The sequence below is a fragment of the Gossypium hirsutum genome, chromosome A04, assembly GCF_007990345.1.
Source record: "Gossypium hirsutum isolate 1008001.06 chromosome A04, Gossypium_hirsutum_v2.1, whole genome shotgun sequence".
Classification (NCBI taxonomy): Eukaryota; Viridiplantae; Streptophyta; class Magnoliopsida; order Malvales; family Malvaceae; genus Gossypium; species Gossypium hirsutum.
The window spans coordinates 82,071,120-82,095,196 of record NC_053427.1 but is presented as its reverse complement, the minus strand read 5'-3'; the positions used below and the strand labels follow the sequence as shown (position 1 = coordinate 82,095,196).

At 31.4% G+C, this 24,077-nt stretch overlaps 1 protein-coding gene across 1 annotated transcript; it reads left to right on the top strand.

Annotated features, from left to right (window-relative positions):
- Positions 1-1,602: 1,602 nt before the first annotated feature.
- LOC121228216 (bifunctional epoxide hydrolase 2) lies at positions 1,603-3,132 on the top strand. The gene is made up of 4 exons (XM_041111522.1): positions 1,603-1,805; positions 1,869-2,083; positions 2,258-2,664; positions 2,764-3,132. The coding sequence occupies exons 2-4, from the start codon at positions 1,931-1,933 to the stop codon at positions 3,005-3,007; spliced, it is 804 nt and encodes a 267-aa protein (XP_040967456.1). The 5' UTR covers positions 1,603-1,805; positions 1,869-1,930; the 3' UTR covers positions 3,008-3,132.
- The last annotated feature ends 20,945 nt before the right edge of the window (positions 3,133-24,077 follow it).

The following is a 24,077-nucleotide window of genomic DNA, read 5'->3' as shown; positions in this document are numbered from 1 at the left end:
TTTTTATTATTTTAATATTAAATATTTTAAAATTAAATATATTAATATAACTGAGTATAAATTGATTAAATATTTTTAAAATATTTTCTAATACATTATTTTCTTCAATTCATTAATGTTTTTTAAAGAAAATTAATTAATGATTTTAACTATAAACTAATATTATAAAATTAATACATACAATAAAATCGCACATCTCATGTGAATAAAACTAGTAATATAACTAAAATAAATCCACATATTAAAGTCCATTTCTTTTTTTTTTTTGGTAGATAAAGACAACCTAAGACGAACTAAAAATTACAATAACCTTTCAAATCTTTATCACATAGTCCAACTCGACTAAATCTCGAATTGATTGTGGGGGTTCTCCAAACGTCGAATTCCTATAAAACTTGTTTCAATAAACTTAAACTATATGATTAGCAACTGCATTATATGATCTCGGAATATGACGAATAAGAACCTTTCAATTAATAAACTTGTCGCCATAAACTTAGCCCTGTCAAACTTGTCACCATAAACATATTCAATGTTGGCATCTTCATGCTAGTCACCTACCCAAAAATATAATAAAAAATGGCATAGTGATGTTTTTTGCCCTCCAACTTTATAAAAAAAAAAGTCATTTCAACTCTCTATGTAATTTTTCGCCTCTTTTATCCTTTGAATATTTATTTTTTATCAACTCACTTCAAAATAGATGAAAAAATTAACATTTATTAGCTTTGCTAATATGGCATATACGTGGATTGCCATAAAAATGACATGTCAGTATTTATTTAATTTTTATATTTTAAAAAAATATTTTTATAATAAAAATTGTAATAAATTTAATGATTTTTAATTTTTTAAAAATAAATTTTATAATTCTTTTTTGAATTACTAAAATTTAAAAAATTAAATGTTAATGTGTCTTCCACTTGGTAATCCGCATCTATATCACATTAGCAAAGTTAAAAATATTAACTTTTCTCATTCATTTTGGAGGGATTTGAAATAAAAATACAAGTTTAAGTGCTTAAAAAATGAAAATTTTAATGGAAGACTAAAATAATTTTTTTATAAAATTAGAGGGACAAATAAAATATTATCCCATAAAAAATGAACGTTTTATTTCTTACGATACAATTTATTCCGTTAGAAACGTTTTAATTATTTTTTTAAAAATTTAATTAATAAAATATTATTTTTTATGGAATATATAGTTTACCAATTTTCTTTTTTTCCCTTTTATCATAGCTAATAATATTCAAAATGATGTGAAAACGACGTCAAAGAATTATTAAAACGTCAGAGTTATTAAAACTTTCACTTAAAAGGGATAAAATTTGTCACCATCTTTTCTATAACCGGTCTAATAGTGAGCAGAACTTTTATTGTGTGTGTTGGGGAACCTATATATCTTTTTCGTGTAAATTTTACAAAGATTAAAGGTGGATTTTGATGAGCTGTGTATTTATTTGCGATTAATGTAAAAGTAGTGGTGACAGTAAAATTAAATATTATAATGATACTGTAGTTTGAGAAAAAAATTAAGCTAAACACATCGAACTGTACTTTACCACCCATCTAAAACCATCCTAATAGTTACCTCTCAACAATAATGTCCAAGATTCAACAGTACAATGTGACTTAAAAAAGGAGATATATACATCATCATCACTCTTTGTGAAGTCCAATAATCTCAATCCAATTCCCACCCCATCTTCTCTCTGTTTCCTTTGATTAAACAAAGGAAAAGATTCAGCACGGCCATGTCCAAGTGCGAGGATTAAAGCTTCATGTGGCACAGACTGGAACAGGTTTGAACTCAATATATATATGTATTGATAGGAAATAATGGGATAACTAATGGTGTTGTGCAGGTCCTAAGGTGGTGCTTTTCCTGCATGGCTTCCCGGAAATTTGGTACTCATGGAGGCACCAGATGATTGCTATGGCTAATGCTGGCTACCGAGCAGTTGCTTTTGATTTCAGGGGCTATGGACTCTCCGACTATCCACCGGAGCCCGAAAGAGCTAACTTCAATGACCTTGCCGATGATGTTGTGGCCCTTCTCGACTCCTTGGCCATTGATAAGGTAACCATTTCTTCAATAACCCTTCTTTTTTCTTGTTTGTTTGTCTTCTTCTATTGTTCTTCTTGCCTTGCAGAATATGGCTTTTCATACTTAATTCTTCATACCAAATACAAGACATTTGGCTTATTTGTTGTAATTTGTACATTAACTTTAATCATATAAGGAAACATGTAGGCTTTTCTTGTTGGGAAGGACTTTGGAGCATTTCCTGCATTCTCGGTAGCTGTTACCCACCCTGAAAGGGTGTTAGGTGTCATAACACTAGGCGTTCCTTTCCTCATACCTGGTCCTCTTGGTGTCCAATTTGATCTCCTCCCTAAACGCTACTACGTTATAAGATGGGCAGAACCAGGAAGAGCTGAAGCAGATTTTGGTCGATTTGATGTTAAGACGGTCGTTAGAAACATTTACATTCTCTTCTGCAGAAGTGAGTTACAAGTAGCCGGCGACAATGAGGAGATAATGGACTTGGTTGATCCATCAACTCCATTGCCTCCATGGTTCACAGAGGAAGATCTTGATGTCTATGCAACTTTATATCAAAATTCTGGTTTCCGAACTGCACTGCAAGTTCCCTACAGGTAAAATGGCTAGCTATGAACCTTTTGAACCCTTAACTTTCAACTTGGTAGACAAGTCTCAATTTCTAACCCTTAATCTGGGACTTATGGACTTTGCAGATGCATGCAATTGGATTGTGGTATAACCAACCCGAAAGTGATAGCTCCATCATTGCTGATAATGGGGGAGAAGGATTATGTTATGAAATCCCCAGGAATGGAAGATTACATTAGGAAAGGGATAGTGAAGCAGTTTATGCCTAATCTGGACATCATTTTTATGTCAGAAGGGAATCACTTTGTTCAAGAACAACTGCCGGAGCAGGTGAATGAGCTCATCCTCTCTTTCCTCACCAAAAATTAGCATTAATTGATATGAGCCATGCCATGCCAAGGCAACTTGCCTTGTTATTCTCTAAACTTTATATGTATTTGGATCTCACTTGCTACATTAATTTTAGGAATAAAATGCTTTATATTATGAAAAAATTATTTTAGTTTTTTTTTTTAAGAAATCTTAATATAAACCATTTTAATGTCCCAAAAATATATCCAGCAAACATTTCAAATAAACCATTAATTTATGTATAGAAAAAAAATACAAGCATCTTTTTTACTCCTTGAATATGTATTTGTCAAATTACTCTAAAATGAATGAAAATTTTAACATTTGTTAACTTTGCTAATTTGGCATATACGTGGATTGTTACGTGCCAATTTTTTAAATTTCAAAAAAATATTTTTATAATTTCATACTTTTTAATAAATTTATTTTTTGAATTCTTAAAAATTTTAAAAATTAATTAAATATTGACGTGTCTTCCATGTGTATGCTATGATAGTAAAGTTAAAAATGTTATATTTTTTTTATCCATTTTGAGGTGGTTTGACAAAAAAAAAATGTAAGTTTTAAGGAGAAAAATTAATTAGATAGCTAAAATGATTTTTTTATAAAGTTGAAGGGTCAAATAAATCATTATCTCATAAAAAATCAAATTTAATAATTAAAACGTTTTAATTAATTATTTTTATTTTTTACATTTATTTCATAAAATACTATTTTTTTATTGAATATAGGTTACCAATTTTCCTCTTTTTTTAGCTAATAATATTGAACATGATGTGAATACAAATGGATGAAAATGTCAAATTTGATATAATACAATTATTTAGTTATAAAAAATTATATAAGTATTTTAAATATATAATCTATACCTATATATGAAAAAGAAAAATCCCCAAAATGGTGTCATTGATGGACATCTGTCTATATATATATACACTTTCAATGGCTCCAGGGCTTTTTTCTTTCCTTCAAGTTTATTGTTTTTAATTTATTTAATTCTTATAATTATATTAATATAAATGTTTTTACAATTAAAAAATATTTATTTAATTAATTCAGTGTCAAGGAAATACACATTAACCATCACGCTAAATGCCACATCAACATTTAGTGCAATTTCTAACTAGGCCTTTAAATTGTAAAGGAATTTGTTTAATTTAATAAAATGAAAAGATAAAAGAGCCAATTAAAGCAAAAAATAAAAGAGAGTAAAGGTTAAATTGATAAAACTTAAAAGTTAAGAGTTAAATTTATTATTATTATTTTTTTATAACAAGTTATATAATGATGCAAAATTTTTATGTTAAAGGTTAAGTTTATTATTATCTTTTCTATAATTGGTCTTATAACAGGACAAGACTTTTTTTCTTTGTTGGTGACTAATATATCTTCTTCGTGTCTATTTTACAATAAAAAAAGATTAATAATTTTAGTGTTGGTTTTGAGATTACCCTTTCAACAATAATGTGACTTAGGATGGGTTTGGATGAGCGGTGGGGTACAATGCAATGCAATGCATTTAACTTATTTTTTGTTTTACACTATAGTATTGCTACGTTATCTAATCTCATCGCCATCGTTGTTTTTATATAAACCGCAATTAAACACACCGTCCATACAAATCCACCCTTAAAAGGAAATATATTTTTTGGTAGTGTGTGGTTAAAAGGACACCATCATCACCATTCTTTTGTGAAGTCTGATAATCTCATCCCAATTCTCACTTCATCTTCTCTTTGATTCCTTTGTTAGTCAATTTATAAAAAAAAATATCCTTAAAATTTTATAAAAAAAATTAAAACATTCAAAATTATGAAGAATAAAAACTTTTAGCTCATATTATTTTTAAAATTTGTAAAGAGTTAATTGCACCAACTCCTTAAACTATAATCTTTATTTTAAATTGATTCTCAAACTTTAAAATATTCTAATTACAACCTCAAACTATCAATGTTATATTAATAAGGCCCTTCTATTACTAAAATCGTTAATTTAACCATTAAATGAGATGTTGAATTATGTGACATAATTTAAAATAAAAAATTTAAATAAAAATGGATGTTGTAAAAGTATTGGTTTGAAATTTTCGAAGCTTTTACAGAAACTATTGTTCACTCTCTCTTTTTTCAATTTTTCTTTATTTTTAGTTTTTAATTTTAAAAGTTATGTTGCAATAATTTACTTTCTTTTAAAATTTTTGTTTTAAATTATATCACATAAGATTTTATGTGACATTTAATGGTTAAATTAATTGTTTCATTGATGGAAGGACTTGGTCAATATAACATCAATAGTTTGGAGATGTAATTAAAACATTTTGAAGTTCAGGGGCAAATTTAGAATGATAGTCATAGTTTGGGGGTGTTTGATACAATTAACTCATTCTTAAAAATATGAAACATTTTTTAAAATTTTAAATTTAAAAAAATCAAAAATTATTTTTTATAATTTAAATTTTTTAACATATTTTAATGTATTTTTTTTAAAAATAATGTTTATAATTTCATTAAATTTAAAATTTTAAAGAATTCAATTAATCTTTTATATTTTATATATTTTTATATTTTATATTTTAAATTATTTAGTAATGAGACATATAACACATATTAGTGCTACACCAACAATGAAACACAGTTTGCCTGTCACGTGACTGTCACATCAACATTTGGTGCAATTTCAAATAAATATTACATAAACACATACAAGCATGTACAAATACATTATTCAGCCTATTTCAAGTAAATATTGAGTATACGAAAGCCTAAAAAATAATTTGAAAATGAATACGGATTGATTTAAATTAAAAACAAAAAGTTGGGAAAAAAATTGGAAACAGGGGACACACGACCGTGTCCCAAGACTATGTGGAAAAGTTGAGGCCGTGTGTGTGGGTCACATGGCTATGTGAGCAAACCGTGTAACAACCTAATGCTGTGTGAAATTGGGGTCACACGACCGTGTGGGTGGACTGTATGACATAGCATGGCCCATGTGACTCTAGAACATAGTTGTGTAGCCAAACTGTGTAACTCTCTGAGACTATGTGCAACAAAAATTACCAAAATTCGTAGGCCACACGGCTGTGTCTCCAAACCGTGTGTCAGGCTGTGCGTGCTTGTAATTAACATGCTTCATTTAAGCTACAAGTCATCCATTTTAAAACACAATCAACCATTCCAAAAGCAATCAAAACAAACTAATTTCATCATTTATAATCAGCATCCTAAGTGCCTAAGCAATACGCCACTATTGGCACTTCAATCAACAATTCAATATATACAAATGCACCAATATGCCTTCAATGCACCTCCACAATTTCCATCATTCTAACACAACCAAAAGAGCATACAAATAAAACCTCAATAGTTACTAAATGATATACCCATCTTCAACTTCTCAAGCACCAATTGACCATTTAATCACTCTCAAACATTAAGCATTAACTTACCAAAACATCCCTAAATATAACTTAAAAGCATATCATTTATCATTCACATCCAAGCATTAATCAAAACACAATGCATACCATGATATTATCTCATCCATTTGAATATTAGACATAAAACAAAAGAACATAAAAAGTCATCAACAACAATACAATTAACATCACATGCATACATATATGTACATAGCTTTCAAAATGCCAACCAAACATATAATAACCATTATAAGTATAAAAATATTCCTAGGTACATGACAAGACCAAAAGAACAATTCACCAACACTTGAGTTTGGGATTGCTGCTGGATGTTGAATCGATGATTGATTCTTTAAGTACTTAACTTGTGCATGAAAAACAAAACCATACACTGAGTATAGCTCGATGGTATTTCTATAATCCGAGCATTTAAAACATAATCTAATTCATAATGATGCATAAACTTAATAAAGATAATATGCAATATGTAAACTCAATAGGCTAATTCACATAGTCATTAATCTCAATATGCTCATTTTACCAATATTAAGACAAAACAATCACATTTCAAAAGTCATTTGCAAATTCAACTAATGTAATGGCACATTTCATCTCAATTTCTCATTTCAAGTGTTCATTTAACAAATACAATCAATATTCATAGTCCAATCCACTATTTCATATTCCATGTCACATTTCATTTCATTCCACAACATTCTATTTCAATAGCATTTCCATTTCAAAATCATTATCTCGATTTCACTATTTATTTCCCTATTAACACAACTTGGACTTGGACAAATACACAAATCCAACCAACACACTAGTTTGGCACCCAATACCTTACGGGATAAATCTGAAATAAGTAGTTACACCTAGTGCTATAAATAAGTTTGACACCCAATATCTCATCAGTTAAACTGAAGCAAATTGGCACCTAGTGCCTCATCAACTCGTAGTCGAAGTAACCCTGAACTCTTTCTATCTTATGGCATGCCAGCTATATCTGACTCTACCCGAATAGTTAATAGGGTATTCAATTTATTTTTCAATATCATTTAATAACTCAATTCACATAAATTTAATCATAAACCCATTCATTCAAACATATGGCAGCATCAAACGTCTCATTTTGTATTCAATTTCCATATTTATATAAATATACGTGTAACACTCCTAACCCAAATACGTTGCCAGAACAAGGTTACGGAGCATTACCAGAGTTTACAAATTAATTATCAGACATTTCATTTCATCTAGCATTCATATTAGAAACCAATCAAAATCATACATATTGTCCCTTAAACGAGCCCTTGAGGCCTAAATTACATATTAGAAACAAATAGGGACTAAATCAAAGACTCAGAAAATTTTTCAAAAAAATTTAAAATTTTCAACATTGCATGGGTCACAGGGCTGTGTTTCAGCCCGTGTGAGTATACTGACTTGGGTCACATGGCCAAGTCACACACCAGTGTGCTAGGCCATGTGAGCATTCTGTTTTGTGCAAATTTAAGATACAGAGGACACACAGCCGTGTCACCTGACCGTATGTCACACACGGTTGAGACACACGTCGGTGTCTCTGCCCGTGTGGACGAAAATTGGCCATTTCACAAGCCATATTTCTCACCCAATTCTATGTTAATCTATACATGCCATTATAACCAAAATTAAAACATTTGAAAGTACCGATAGAATCGATGGATAATGAGATACACTTTCGACAAGCTTCCAACCCAGTCGAGCTTCCGATAATATGAAAAGTAAAGGAAAACACATGCATAAACAATGAATGATTAGTAAGCTCATATAAATTTAATCATAATACTTCTTTTCAAATATGAAATTTAAACATATCAAGAATAATCCAATATTGATACCACAATGCTCATGAAGTTATATTTAATAGCTCACTAAGTGAATAAATCTACAGTATCACTATATATATTATTCCTAACATAATAAGAATTTTAAACAACTTTAACTCTTCCAAAATTTCTTTATTTTCATTTGCGTTTCTTTACCTTCCACACTTATTCCATATGCATAACACACCAATTATAAGCATATCATTCAATCATAGTTACAAGTTAGTGCATTTAAACATAGACTTTTTTCGAATTAATCACATGATAACTTATTTCATAAGAAATTACATAACTTAAACCTTACCACTCTTTCATGAGCACAAGCATATTTCCATTTGAGCACTTACTATTTCAATGCACCTTATAATTAAACGTATTACCATTCAACTAGTAATTTGGCATTTGCCTAAGCATCAAACAACAACACTTGTTAGCGTACTTGAACATAATTCATATAATTTCAACATCAATAACCTTATTATCTCAACATGTTACACTTGAATTTATACTCGTCTCAACTTACATAATTTTCATGCATCACATATCAGTATATTAATATATATATATATATCATCTTTTATTGTTTCTTCATATATCATCCAAGACAACTCTTGATAACTTACCATTCGAGGAATGACTTATGGATATGAGTACATCGTTTTCAGAAGCCCAAAGGAAGAACAGAAGCTCATGAGAGCTAAACGAAAAGTAAACATGGAAGTTCACAACAAATGCTGAACCTCGGTTTACTTGGGTAACTTGTTGTCAATTCATCCTTTACATTTTCTGTCAATTCATCATTTACATTTTCCGTCAATTCATCCTTTACATTCATAGTGCCATAACCTAGTTATGGTCTTATCATCAAAATGCCATAGCTCAGCTATGGTCTTACATATAAACACTGCCATGGTCCAACCATGGTCTTACGTTCATAGTGCCATAACTCAGTTATGGTCTTATCACCAGAATGCCATAGCCCAGCTATGGTCTTACATATAAACACTGTCATGGTCCAACCATGGTTTTACATTCATAGTGCCATAACCCAATTATGGTCTTATCCGTCAATTCATCCTTTGCCACAGAACGATTGTACTCAATCCTGCGTTCCACTCGTTTTGAACATTTAATTCAATTTCATAATTTAACAATAATTTTATTTTCAGCAATAGATATGAATATATACATAATAGAATTAATCAGTTTAATAAATAAAAATTATAGTTTAACCATACGAACTTACCTGAATTGAATTATAATAATTGCAGGAGTTCAGGGACTATTCCGCTATTTTTCTTTTTCCTCGAGTATCTACGAAATCTTGATCTTAAATATAAAATTACTCATTCATTAGCATATAGTTCAGTTCCAATTCATTTCACAATTTATACCCTTTAATTTTTTGAATTTACACAATTACTCCAACTTTTAAAACTTTTATAATTTAGTCCCTTAACTAGTTAATCTATCAAATCAACTAATTTTTTTCTCAATTAATAATTTAACCAAATATTCTAGGCTATCATGCAACCCTTAATAAAACAGAAATTTAATACCAACCCTAATATTTTAACCATGTTCACAATTTGATCCTAACATCAATATTTAACAAAATCACTTTATAATATCATCATACAACAAAATTAAAGCTCTAAACCCACTTGATATTAATAATTTCTTTCAATATATTAATTTATACAATAAAAAAATTCATTTCATTCAATTTGGTCATTTTGACATTTTTACAAAATTGCCCCTAAAATTTTACTTTTATTTAATTTAGTCCCTGAGCCTAAAACATGCAAATTAGCCATTTTTAATGTAAACCTATGCTAGCTGAATATTCATATATATTTTCCTCCTTCTCCTTTCCATTCCACATCCTTAATGTATATAATATGCTTATATGTAACATTATCTATAATTCCACTATTACTTATATGTTCATATCAAAGTTGTCCATTTGAGTCATTGTCACTAAATTATTTATATCTTAAGCTAGAAAATTCTAAATTAAGATTCGCTTGATGTTTTTGAAACTAGACTCAAATATATTTCTACCATAAAAATTTTAAAATTTATAATTTAGCCAATAAGTACAGTAAAATTTTTAAATTTATCCTTGTTCTGTTGTTTGACAGCTTTGACCTTTCTTTACTAAAAAATAATTATCTCTTAGTATAGGGTTTGGATGATGTCTCTATTTGTTTTTCTTGAAAATAGACTCATTAAGAATTTAAACATATAAATTTAAACCCCTAATTATTTTTTACAATTTTTGATTATTTTCCAAAGTCAAAACAGGGGAACTCGAAATCAATCTGACCTTGTCTCACAAAAATTCATATACATCATAATATGAAACTCTTTTACTTACATCGTTTCTTATATGTAATACTTTAGTTAACCTCTAATTCCATTTTTACAATTTTTGATGAATTTTCAAAGTCAGACTATTGCTGTTGTCCAAAACCATTTTAGTGCAAAATATTGATAACCAAGTTTATAACACCCTCATTTCCTTTCTCTACAATATTTCCCATTACTTTTGCGATTTAGTCCTTTCTTGAATTAATATATCATAATGTACTTACCAATGTTGACATAACTCAAAATTTCCCTTTTTGTCACTTTATTTCATTACTTTACTATCTCAAGGATAATATCTTACTTTCTCACTGTAGTAATTTTCGGGGTACTACAATACGCATGCTTTTTTACATATAATCAATTTAGTCCCTGTAATCATCAATCAATTCAAATCAATTGAACAAGGAACCTCACCTTATATTATTACCATGTATAACCAAATCAAAATGCAACAATTACAAGTTAGTTCGGATTATATAAACACAAACCACAAACTCCAAGTTATTCATCGATAACTTTATCTTTTCCTTTCTTTTTCGAGGAATCCGGGTCTATCTTAGCTACGAATTAAAAAAAACATAATAAATTATCAATAAAAATCCAATTTCACATTCAATTTCTTATTTATGCAACTTTTAAATTTTATTCGATTTAGTCCCTAAAATGGGGACTAACATAACTTTCACATTTAACCTCAAATTTTTATACCATTTTCACTCTAGGCATAATTTAACTTCCTATTTCACATTTCTACCACGAAATTCAAAATTTGTGCATTTTAACCCCTGTTGCACAAATTTAACAATATACTTTACAATCTAGTCCTTTATCAATTCTAAACTTAAAATTTATTAAAATAACACCTTAAACTCCAAATATTCAACAATGGTAACATCCTAAATCTTTAACAGTTCTAAAATTTTGACATGGGTCAACTAGTTCGAAGTACCGAGATTCTATAAACAAAAAAATTACAAGAAAATAACTAAATTGAACTAACCAATTTAAAGTTTGAAACTTTGAAAACCTAGCTGTGCATCCTCTCCTTTTTTTTTATTTTGCTTTGAAATATTTTGGATGAAAAGAGAATAATGTTTCTCTTTCAATCCACTAATATCATCTTTTAAATTTCTTTTAATTTCATTTGTTTTTATTTTATTACCATTTTTTTAATTTAACTAAAATTTATAATATAAAATATATATATATAACACTAAGTTTTAACCGGGCACATATATATTCTTATATAATGGTTTATTTATTTTATAAGTCTTATATATTAAATTCTAATTGTAATTTATTAATAATCCTTACTTTAATCACTTACGCAATTTAGTCCCTGTACTCTGATTAAACATTATTTCAACAAAATTACCTATCTGAAATTCAGTTCACTCTTAACAAAGCTTCGTAAATATTTATGACTCTGGTTCACAGAAACGAAGTCCCGAAACCACACTTTCCGATACCATTGACTTTCAGGTCATTACAGATAGTACAATATGACTTACCACAAAAATTGCTTGAACCAGATTGATCGACTAGACCGATTAGACTGAAAACTAGTCGAGTAGCCAGTTCGAACACTAGTAAAAAATTATTTAGATTGGGAAACGAGAAAAATCGTGGTTGAACTTTGAACTGGGAAAATTTGTAAAAAATTGGTTGAATAAGTTTTTTTTTAAATGGGCTTCTCCATGTTGAGCCAAGCTGGAAAAGAAGCCTAATTGGACCAATTTTCAAGTAGCTCAAAATTATTTTGAATCCAACACAAAAAGAAAATGAAAAAAATAATTAAAGAAATGTTAAAATGTGCCATACGGCACTATATTTTTTAAAGATTATGAGTTTAGCTCCTTTACTTTTATTTCATGAAATTTAGTCCCTTTACTATTAGATTTTAAAATTCAGGTTCAACGGTTAACACTGTTAAATCCTTTTTGTTAAATTCAAGTTAATTACAAAGTCATTTTTTAATTATATGGTTATCAAGTGAGTTTTTTTTTTATTTCAAAAATGTCACATTAACAAATTCAACAAAATGAATTTAGCAATGTTAACAATTATACCTGAATTTTGAAAAATGAAAAATCTCCATATTTAATCTTGTCTCTTGTTTTCCATATCCTTTCTCTTTTTCAATAATTCAATCTCTGAACATAATTCTCTACACAATCATATGCAATTGAAGAAACGTTTCCTTTCCTAAATATAGGCTTTAGATGAGTTCTACATATATCATCAAAACTCACTCATCATAGCCTTAAGAATTAAGATCTTCAATGTTGATTGCAAAAACACTTGATCATAGATAGAAAGATTAGTGAACACTTCATCAAAGCATTTCACTTATGAAATTAGTATAAAAGATGATCATAGATAATTCTGAAAAAAAAACATTTGAAATAAAATGAAGTTCTAAAACATTTTTCAAGAAATTGATCAAAAAATGCTAGGGTTAAAAAAAGGGTAAATTACACCAACAGTTACTCAACTTTGGGGCAGTTAACAAAATAGGCACACAGGTTTCAATTCAGTCACTCAACTTTTGAAAAATAACAAAACAATCATTTTAACCATTTTCCATTATAGACAAAACAGAAAAGTGACATGGTATCCTACTGTGTAAATGACCCCAATTTAAAACCCTAATTGGGCTGGACAATAAAATAAAAAAAGAAGCAAAGAAGAAGAAGAATGAAGAGAATAAGAGGAAAAGAAAATTTCTAAAGCTCCACTCATCACCAATGGCGTTTCACCATTACCTTCAAAACTCATTAAACCCACTTTCAAATCCCTAGAATCCATCAATTCAAAATTTGATTTGGGTTTCTCAAATTTTAATTTCGTCTATAGAGGAGAAGAAAGCCCCACTGAAGAGAAGTGGTGGCCAAAATTTTATCTATATCTGACAGTGAAGATGGTAGATAGGGGTATTTTGATTTCTCAAATTTTTGACTTGTTTTTTGTTCTCAAATATATGGGTAAATGGTCATATAGATGGGTAAAGTTTCAACATGTTTTTTGTTTTCTCAAATTTTGCAGCAATGGCTTTGCTTTCAGATTCTTCCAAACAATCCATTCTCCCAACTTTCTTTTACTCTTCCCCTAACTCTTTCTCTCTTGATCAATTCCATGATGCCAGCAACTCTGCCTTCGTTGCTTCGCACGAATCTCTTGATGCCAACAACCTGCTCAATATTGAGTTCCGTTTCAGCAAGTTCAACGCAGTTGAATTTCTCCATCACTTCCCATTCCTCAGTTTTTCTTTTCTCTGGTAGGAACCATTTTTTCTTCAAGGCTTGAACAAGGTGAGCTCTTCTTATGTGCTTTCCAAACATCTTTTGATCTAGATTGTTGATTGTTAAATGGATGATTGGATGATTGAGATAAGGTGGCAGTGGTTTGAAGGTCAACAATGGTGACACCAAAAATGGTTATGGCAGAGGCATCGAAAACAAGATTCTTGGGATGGAGAAGAAGAAGTATAAACATATTGAGTCATTTACGAAAAAAGTAAAAAAAATATTGGGCCATTTATTAAAAACGAAAAAAGGGCGAAAAAATAGTCATTAACTTTGCCTTGTCCAACGTGGCAAGTTAATTGGCTACGTCACCTATCCCATTAGGTTTGTAATGAAAAATGCTAATGAGTGACTGATTTGTCACTTTTCGATAACATTAGTAACTATTTTGTTATTTTTCGAAAGTTGAGTGATTGAATTGAAACCTGAGTGACTATTTTGTCAGTTACCCCAAAGTTGAGTGACTGTTAGTGTAATTTACCCTAAAAAAATACTATGGGATTTGGTTATTTTGCCTACATGTAATGATGACAAAAGAAAAAGTTAAACGATAAAAAATTAATTGGTTCAGTCTAGTAAACAAAATTCGATTCGATTCGAAAAAATTAAAAAAAATTCGAACTTCGAATTATTCGAATTGAGTTAATCGAATCAACTCGATTTTTTTTTGAGATTTTAACTTTTTAGTTTCAAGATTCAAATATGAGAAATAGCATCATAATGACCCCCCAAAAAAGCATCCCTTTTGAGATTTTTTCCCGTATTTCATTTTCTAAACAAATAATTTAATTCGAACAAATATATTCAATTCGAATTCAATTTCGCTCGACTCGATTCGAGAAAATTTCAATCGAGTTATGATGATAAATATGATTCATTAACCCAATTAATTCAAAAAAAATATTATTCGATTCGATTCGATTCGATTTAATTAAACGCTTACATTTAATTGAGTCTATATGTTTGAAATGACTTATCAAATAACTTTTGAGGAAATTGATAGATTTAATTGACAGAGAAATAAGAGATATTGGAAGATTTGAAAAGAAGATAAATAATATTTTATTAGATATGAAAAGATACGAAGAGAATAAATAAATATATTTTATATTTATTTCTCATGCATGCATTGACTTTTCAAAGTTTTCTCACTATTTTTTTTTAATTTTATTTTAAAGATATTTTTAATCTTAAAAAATAAATAATATTATTTTATAATTGAATTGGTTTTGAACTGGTTAAACTAATTGATCACTTCTAAAAAAGAATTGGTGATTTGATTGGTTCAATCACTAATTCAATCCTCAAAACTATGTTTATTATTAAGGACAACACCAAGAAAATCAAGCTTCGACCCCCTAAAATGTAAAACTTAATTTTTAGCACCTCAACTTTTGTATGATTTTAATTTAGTAAATAATAAAATTATACTTTAATTCTTAAAATACTAAAATTTTAATTTAAGTTTTTAAAATTTATAAAGATATAAACTAATAAAATTATGAAATTATATTTTAACTCTCGTAAAAATATATCACTTAATTTCAACACAAAAAATTTTCCAACTTTCCCATGTGCAAGATACGTGGCTATTTTACCAAACTAACTCTAAAAATTTTGATATATACAAAATTGACCTAAGTTCAAAAATAATTACCAAAATGACCTAAAATGAACAGTAAAATAGGGTTTGGGGACATCATTGGCCGGCACCACCTTGTATTTTGCCCCTATGATTGTCTGATGATTGTGTCAGACTTTAAAAAATTATTTTTTTTGACTTTGGGAACCCAATGACCAGCACCAGGATCGTATCATACTGGTACATAAAAATACCAGTATTTAAAAAAAATTGGTTCTGACCTTTGAGTGGCCGTCACCACACTGTAAAAAAAAAATTTGGTGTTGGCATGTAGATGGCCGACACTAGTACAATTTTCGTGTCCCGATGCAAAATTTTTTAATTTTGGCATTCTAATGGCCGGCACCAGACTTAAAAGAAAAAAAATTGTTCTGGCCTTATAATGGCCAACATCAGACTGTAAAAAAAAAATGGTTCTGGCCTTTGAATGGTCAGCACCACACTGTAAAAAACAAAAATTGGGTGCTGGCTTGTAGATGGCTGGCACTAGTACTTTTTTCGTGTCCCGATGCAAATTTTTTTACTTTTGGCCTTCTAATGGCCGACATCAGACTTAAAAAAAAATTGTTTTGGCATTGTAAAGGCCGGCACCAGACTATAAAAAATATATATATTTTTGGTTTTGGCCTTTAAATGGCCGGCACCATACTATTAAAAAAAATTTGGGTGCTGGCCTGTAGATAGTCGACGCTAGTACTTTTTTCATGTCCCGATGTAAATTTTTTTACTTTTGGTGTTCTAATAGCCGACACCAGACTTAAAAAAAAATTGGGTGCTAGCCTATAGATGGCCGGGACCAAACCTTATATATATAGTGGGTGGTTTGGGTTCTGATAGTGTAAATGGATAAGGAAAAAAACATTTTGAGAGAAGAATAAAAATGAGAGTGTTTTTTAGTTTATCATCAAATGAGTTCTTTTTAGTGGATTGTATAAGGAAGTTTTTTGTACTGGATTGTATATGGGAGTTTTTTGTGGTGTACAACCGAATTTCGAGGTTAAATTATATACTGTTATGTTTTAACGGAGTTAAATTATATACTATCATGTCCACCTTAAAGGTTATGCTGTTAAGGGTTGGATAACTTTCTCCACCTTAGATAGGTAATCGAGATGTCCAACGCAGATGAACATTATCTATGGTGCAATAGCGTCCCCATTGAAAGGTATCTTAGGGGATAATGGAAGAAGAAATGGTCTGGAGCTTTTAGGAAGTTATATTTTCCCTTGGTTTTCTGTTTCTTTTTAATTTTGTTGATCGTGTCAGCTATCCAATTATCCTGTACAAATAATGTATACCTGATTCAAGCAGAAGACGATTAATTGTGAAAAAACTGTGGAAATTTATTAGGATTTAACGTAGACCTAATTCAAGCATAAGATGATTCAACGTAGACCTGATTAGAATGTTTGTATTTTTTTTATATATGTAAATTTAATGTAGTTGTTTAGGATTTAAGGTTTCATTTTTTATATTTTCGTGTATTAATTTCTTTGGATGTTTGTATTTTTTTGTATCTGTAAATTTAACTTAGTCCTTATTATATGTAGTTTGAATTTAAAATTTTCATGTATTAATTTTACCAATATGTTTGTAGTTTGTTGGGTGTTTAAATTTAATTTAATGTATAATGGCCTTCTTTGAATTTTATATTTTTTGTATTAATATTTTAGAATGTTTGTATTTTATTGTGTCTGTAAATTTAATTTGTCAATTTCTATTACTTATTCGAATTATATTTTTTAAATTAAATATTTTGAACTCATTTATTAAAACAAATAATTAATTTAAAGAAATTAAACTAATATTAAAAACAGAATAATTATAAAATACAGTAAATATTTATAGATAAAAATTAAAATTAATGTGATCTCGGCGACGTCCCTAGCGCTGGCATGTAACGGTCCAGGCGCCTCCGTCAGCGATGTCGTTCACCTTGCTGAGACGTTTGATAATTTCTTGGTTTGGCCTCTAGTGTCCCATCCGTTATATTTAGAAAAGTAGAATAATCATATACACGATAATTGGGAGTTAATGGGTATTGTGTGACCGGAGGTGCCGATGGAAAAATATCCTCAGTGACGGGTGTACGTGTTTTGGGATCGAGCTCCGGGTGGTATGAGGATGATTTAGACTGTGTCTAATGTTGAGGCTCGAGGCCGTCACCAAAAATATCCTCAAACGGTGGAGGAATTTCTTGCAGCGAATCCGAATCCAGTTGGTGTGATGATGAGCTGGATGTTTCATATTGGGGCTTGAGATCGGGGTTCGAGGCAGTATCATATTCGATGTTCCCGAATGGCAAAACTCAGTTATGGCGTGGTCGTGTGTTCCTTTGTTGCCATCGGGAAGATTTTGGTACTGTGTTTCTTTGGATCAGCATGTAACGACCTTGGTATATAAAGGGTTTCCCGTGTGCCATATACTATGATACATACTCGTGCGTAGATAAGAACCTTCCCTCTAAGACCTACAATGGAGGGCGCTTCGAATATCGATCATTCTATAGAAAGATATATGGTTCATGTTTTTGCGCCCAATTTAAAGGTCCCGACCCGAACCCTTTTTGTCCATTCCGTGAACTTCACTGATGTCGACGAGAGGGTTTGGGATAGGTTGTGCGCAACCAAACTGCCTCAAAGCCCAACCTCCATCATGTCACTCCACCATATGAAAATTAATCAACGGCACATTTGACACGAATAGCTATTGCTACTCGATAACCCATGCTGGCATGAGCGTTGCGATATCTTCCTCAACATATAGCATCCATATAAACTGCATAATATAGACAACATGTTATTATTTAATTTTTTCTTGTACAATAATTGTATTTAAAAAATAAATATTCAAAATCGTATTTTACGCCATCCCTGGAATGAGTCTCTATCATCATTTGGTACATAGGTACCGTGAATGATTGTTCGATTCCCTGTACAATTTCCCATCTAAAAAAATGAATAAATATATTAGATTATTTTTTCCATGCAAAAAAAGAGTATACTATACTATACAATTTAAAAATAGATGGAAAAATTGAACTACATATTTACCTATTAACAAGTTGCCACACATACGATTGGTGGCTCACTGATGCAAAAAATGGCATTCAGTATAGTGCCCAAGACTGCAGTAGAAGGCAGCAGCCACCCATTGTTTTAGTAGATGGCTTTGTCGCTCGACAAAGCTCGCGGTATAAGCATGCCAACACTGCAAAGGCCCAACTAAATCTTTTGGCAAGCTCGAGATCCTCTAATAATGGGAGATACATTATTGGGACTTTATTTTGATTGACGTCCGGTAATAGTATCCCAACGCTTTTACAGCGTAGATAATGTCCATCTGCGTTGGACTACTCGGAAGATCCTGAAAGTTTTCTTTTAACCATGTAAATTTAATATTGGTTAATCGTCCTTCCTCGCCGTTAGGGGGCACCCTTCTAAGTAACCGCTCGCAAGTGCCTACGGGTCAGGTAGTCTTCCAAGCTCGGTCACTGCTTGCCCGTTTATAGACAACCCTAGTTGGACTGCTATGTCTTGCAGTGTAATGGTTACCTCCCCACACGGGAGGTGGAATGTATGTGTCTTTTGGGTGCCATCTTTCAACTAAGGCCGATATTAAATCAGCTCGTAGCTCAGATATTTGAATGTACGTGGCTACTCCAAAACCCGCAATATTCAAATACGGTAAAACTCTTCGATCAGGAAAATAACTCGGATCATGCAACCAAGGTCTAACAATTCGGTATGTTTCCTGCATTTATAGTAAATATATAATATTATATTTCTCATTTAAAAAAGAATTTTTAAAGAATATTTAAAATTAAATGAAACAATTTGAGACTCGTTTACCTTATGCAAATTGGTTGCAATGTGGTTGTCGTCGTTTATCTTATCCATGAAGTGATCGACGGTGGTTGACGGTTCTCGGTGGTAGTCAATCGCCGACGAAATCGACTATTTATAGTGAGGGACTATAATGGCTGAAGTGAGGGGAAAAATTAAAAAAAAATAGATGTGACTGGCCATTAACAGGCCAAATTGGCCTTAATACAGGCATACATCAATTGCCTTTTCAGTATTTCATTTTTTTTATTTAAATATCATTTTATTTATATTTTGATTTAATTTCATTTACATTTCCATTTCATTAAAATTACCGATCTTTCCATTAAAATTTAATTATTTAAAATTTTATATTCATTTAACATTTCATTCTATCAAATTTTTTCATTTAAATTTATTTCTTTTCCTAATATAATTTCTTTTTCATTTCAATTCCATTTATCTTATTTTAATTAAAAAATTAAAAAAGAAACCCTAACAGTGGCATCTGATTAGAAGTCATTTCAACTTCCTTTTTTCCCATTTTTTCATTTCATTTTTATTATTTATATTGGCTATTTTAAGATATTTAACATTTGAATTTCATGTCATGTCATATCATTTCACCATATATTTTTTTTCTTTTTCTATTATTTCAATGGCCGACCATTGCCAGCCCATTTTCTTTTTCACTTTGGCACAGGCTTGACACAGGCTTGGCTTAAAGTCATGTCACTTTTTTTTTCATTTAATTCCAATTTCAATCTCAATTTCATTTAATTTAAATTTCCATTTCATTTCATATTCATTATAAATTACATTTCATTTCATTTAAATTTACATTTCATTTCATTTAAATTATCTTTCTTTTCATTTTAATTTAATTTTTTCTTATTTCATTTAAATTTATTTATTTTTTTCATTTCATCTAATCAAGTGTGTAATTTGAATAAAGTATATTATTTATCTAATTTTTCATATTTTTACAATATTTTTACAAGAACATGCACTCAATAATATATCATTTGTCATCTTCGAGTCTGATATTACGAGACGATTGACGGGAAACATAGACATAATGTGGGCATGTTGATCGGTTGTGTCCGGATGTTTGACACACAGTGCACAGTTTGGGTTCACCCCTCTCTGACATCCACGTCATTTCGAATTCTCGTCGATTGTGGTCGACCTTTAGGATGTCTACGGAGACTACGATCAGGCACCATCTCGAAAGCAGGCGGTGGAACTTCCTAGTTTGAGACATCGGGCATTACAGGAAATTCGTTCCCCCATATACACAATGTGCATTGCAACGTGTGGATCTCGTCTATGAATTTTTCAACATTTAAGTTTGCTCCCGCACACGCTGTATGAACATGCATACACGTATATCGAATAGTCCGAAATATCTCACACTCGCATCGCCTGTTACGTAGATCAACTACGTACGACCTAGGTGGAACACCCGAACGACGGTTGATGTACTCTTGAACTTGGAAAGTCTCCAAGTTACGCGAATACAATTCGGCGTTTATTGTTTGTGCCTTTCGACTATTTACCGCCATGGCCTTTCGGATGCCCTTAACGTACACGTGTCTGGCCTCGATCTGCTTAGCTTGTCTCAATCCCATCCTAGGCATCAATGTGGTCAACCTATAGAATGTTACGGAGAAAATAGCAGAAATCGGTAGATGACGTGTACGCCTCAATACAGAGTTAACTGCCTCTACCAGGTTGGTCGTCATCTGCCCATACCAAAACCCCTCATCGTAACTTTGAGTCTATTGTCAATTTTCCATGCTACCCAACCATGTTCGGAGATCTGTTGGTAAAGATGAAATTTGAGATTCAAGCCTCGCGAACCTCTACCTGAATCTTCGGGGTTCTAACTCATGAGCTGTATATTTAATTCGAAATCATCATTTTAAAAACAACAAAAAATTTCATAATTAATTTTTTTAATAAATAAAAACAAAGTTTTTTTACCTATGTTTACGAGTTCTTTTTTGTAATTTTTATTCTTATAATCTCTGTGGAAGTTTACCGCGATGTACCGGATGCAATAAACAGACCTTCACGGAACCCCCGATCGCCTTATCCCAGGAAATAATCCTTTCGATCTATCTGATATAAGGCAAATGTTGACTTCTTTGACAACGTGACTCCGTAGATTTATGAGGAAAAATTCCCAAGACTCGAAGCACTCACGCTCCATGATTGCGAAAGCAATCGGAGTATTTGCTTGTATTTACTGTACAACCATGTCCTGTCCACCTGCACCATTGGCTTACAGTGAGGGAAGGCCCTAACACACGACTCGAACATCCAAAATAATCGATGAAAAACTCAATTCCCTGATTGTATCTCCCTATCCGAGCCTTTATACGGTAGTGTTTACAAATCAGTCACTGTCCCGAGCACATACTTCTGCATCCCGACTATCCACTCTTGAAGCTCATTGCGTGACGCATCCCAGTCACCATACAACTCTAGCATCGCCATTTGCTTTGCCCACCATGCCTTTCAGTACGACACTTTATACTTAAATCGAGCTTGCATGTATACAATAAGGACCGACACCTAAATGGTGGGCGACTCTTTCACCAAATGGATGATGCAGTTGCATATAGTTTTTGCATCTAACTTTTCATGGTCTTGCGACATACGAGCGGACGTGCATGTGTGTAGACTTTCTAGTTTTCTTATAATCCACATCTGTGTCAGCTACATTAATGCGGCTCGAACACGCCATTTACAACCACTTGATGCTTTCTAATATTCTCCTACGTACAAAGACTGCGTCGACTTCGTTACTTTATAATCCACACCTAACTTTAAGCTAAGTTGTTTTATAGCATGTAAACAATCTTTTTTGTTATCGAATTGTTGTCCTACAAACAACTCTTCATCGCCTAATTCATCATCAAGTAGGTGAGCTGACACAATATTTGTATATTCCGAGAACTCGCGTGCAAAAGCCGCATCAGGATCCACATCAGTCATGAAGAATCTTGGATTATTTCTTAAAATTATACAAGGGCCAGTGTTCCCGGCGGAATGGGGTTTTACATTTTCACCCTTTATCGGCCCTCTCTCGTCTATGTCTTTAGGGATGTCATCCGAATCGGGGTCTCTGTAATCGTCGTTGGGATCATGGTGGGACTGATCATCATTATTGGACCCTTCATCACCATTTTCTATAGTGGCCAGCACCTCCAGATGGATCTCTAGACGAGGACACGAGTTTGAGATGTTATACGAACATCTACCGATGTTTAGATTTTCGGTAGTTCGCATTGACTGTCCAAAACCCGACTGATCTTCCTAGGAGATGTTAAGATCAAAATCAATTCCAGAGCGCTGGCTTGCTGGATTTACAACTTGAATGGGATCCGGTTCACTTATCTCCACAAATAACTCAACCGGATTTTAGGGGGGCAATAAATTGCTATAATTGTCCCTAGATCATCATCATCTTCAAGCTCCATTTCTAAGAATTTGAGCAGATCAGTTGAAACCGAAAATTTGCAAAACAATCTTAGCATTTCCTTTCCGTAATGGGTTGCTATCTTTGTATTGATTTTTTGCTTTAAATCTGCAAGTGCAACCCGTTTGTTGAATCTCATCCCTATTTTTTGCCGACTTTGAAATACACAGCCTTTTTTAGTTGTGTTTATCATTTCTCCATCGAAATGAACGTAAACAAACAGAATTTGGGAATTCATCTTCAAAAATTTTTGCCTCTTTTTCAACAAAGGAAAAACTAACAGATCAACTAATAAAGCAAACAAAAAGCAAAGAAAAACTCAGTTGGAGAATAAAATACCTATATATATCTCATAAATTTGGAGCTGGCCATTTACTTGCTAGCACCAAATTTTTTTTTCACTCTAGTGCCGGCCATTTATATCCTAACACGCAAATAAATATATTTTTTTAAAATTTTTTTTACAGTCTGGTGTCGGCAATTAAAAGGCCAAAAGTAAAAAAAAAAATTTGTGTTGGGACATGAAAAAAGTACTAGTGCCGACCATCTACAGGCCAACACCCAAAAAAAATTTTTTTATAGTGTGGTGCTGGCAATTATAAGGCCAGAACAAAAAAAAATTATTTTTTACAGTATGGTGCCATCTACTTGCCAGCCCTAATTTTTTTTTTCACTCTGGTATCGGCCATGTACAGGTCAGTACCAATTTTTTTTTTAAAGTTTGGTGCTGGCCATTAGAAGGTCAAAAGTAAAAAAATTTGCATGGGGACACAAAAAAAGTACTAGTGCCGACCATCTACAGGCCAGCACCCAAATTTTTTATTTTTTATTTTTTTCATAGTGTAGTGCTAGTCATTCAAAGGCCAGAACCAAATTTTTTTTTTTGAAGTATGGTGCCGGCCATTAGAAGGCCAAAAGTAAAAAAATTTGCATCGGGACACGAAAAAAGTACTGGTGTTGGCCATTTACAGACAGCACCCAATTTTTTTTTTAAGTCTGGTGTCGGCCATTAGAAGGCAAAATTAAAAAATTTTGCATAGGGACACGAAAATTGTAATAGTGTCGGCCATCTACAGGCCAGCACCAATTTTTTTTTACAGTGTGGTGCCGGCTATTCAAAGGCTAGAACCAATTTTTTTTTAAATACTCGTATTTTTATATACCAGTA

Bases quoted from the DNA above. Each gene is read 5' to 3' on its own strand.
- LOC121228216 (XM_041111522.1), top strand. From the start codon at position 1,931: ATGATTGCTATGGCTAATGCTGGCTACCGAGCAGTTGCTTTTGATTTC. The intron at 2,084-2,257 runs GTAACCATTTCT...GGAAACATGTAG, and splicing joins ACTCCTTGGCCATTGATAAG to GCTTTTCTTGTTGGGAAGGA. The intron at 2,665-2,763 runs GTAAAATGGCTA...TGGACTTTGCAG, and splicing joins GCACTGCAAGTTCCCTACAG to ATGCATGCAATTGGATTGTG.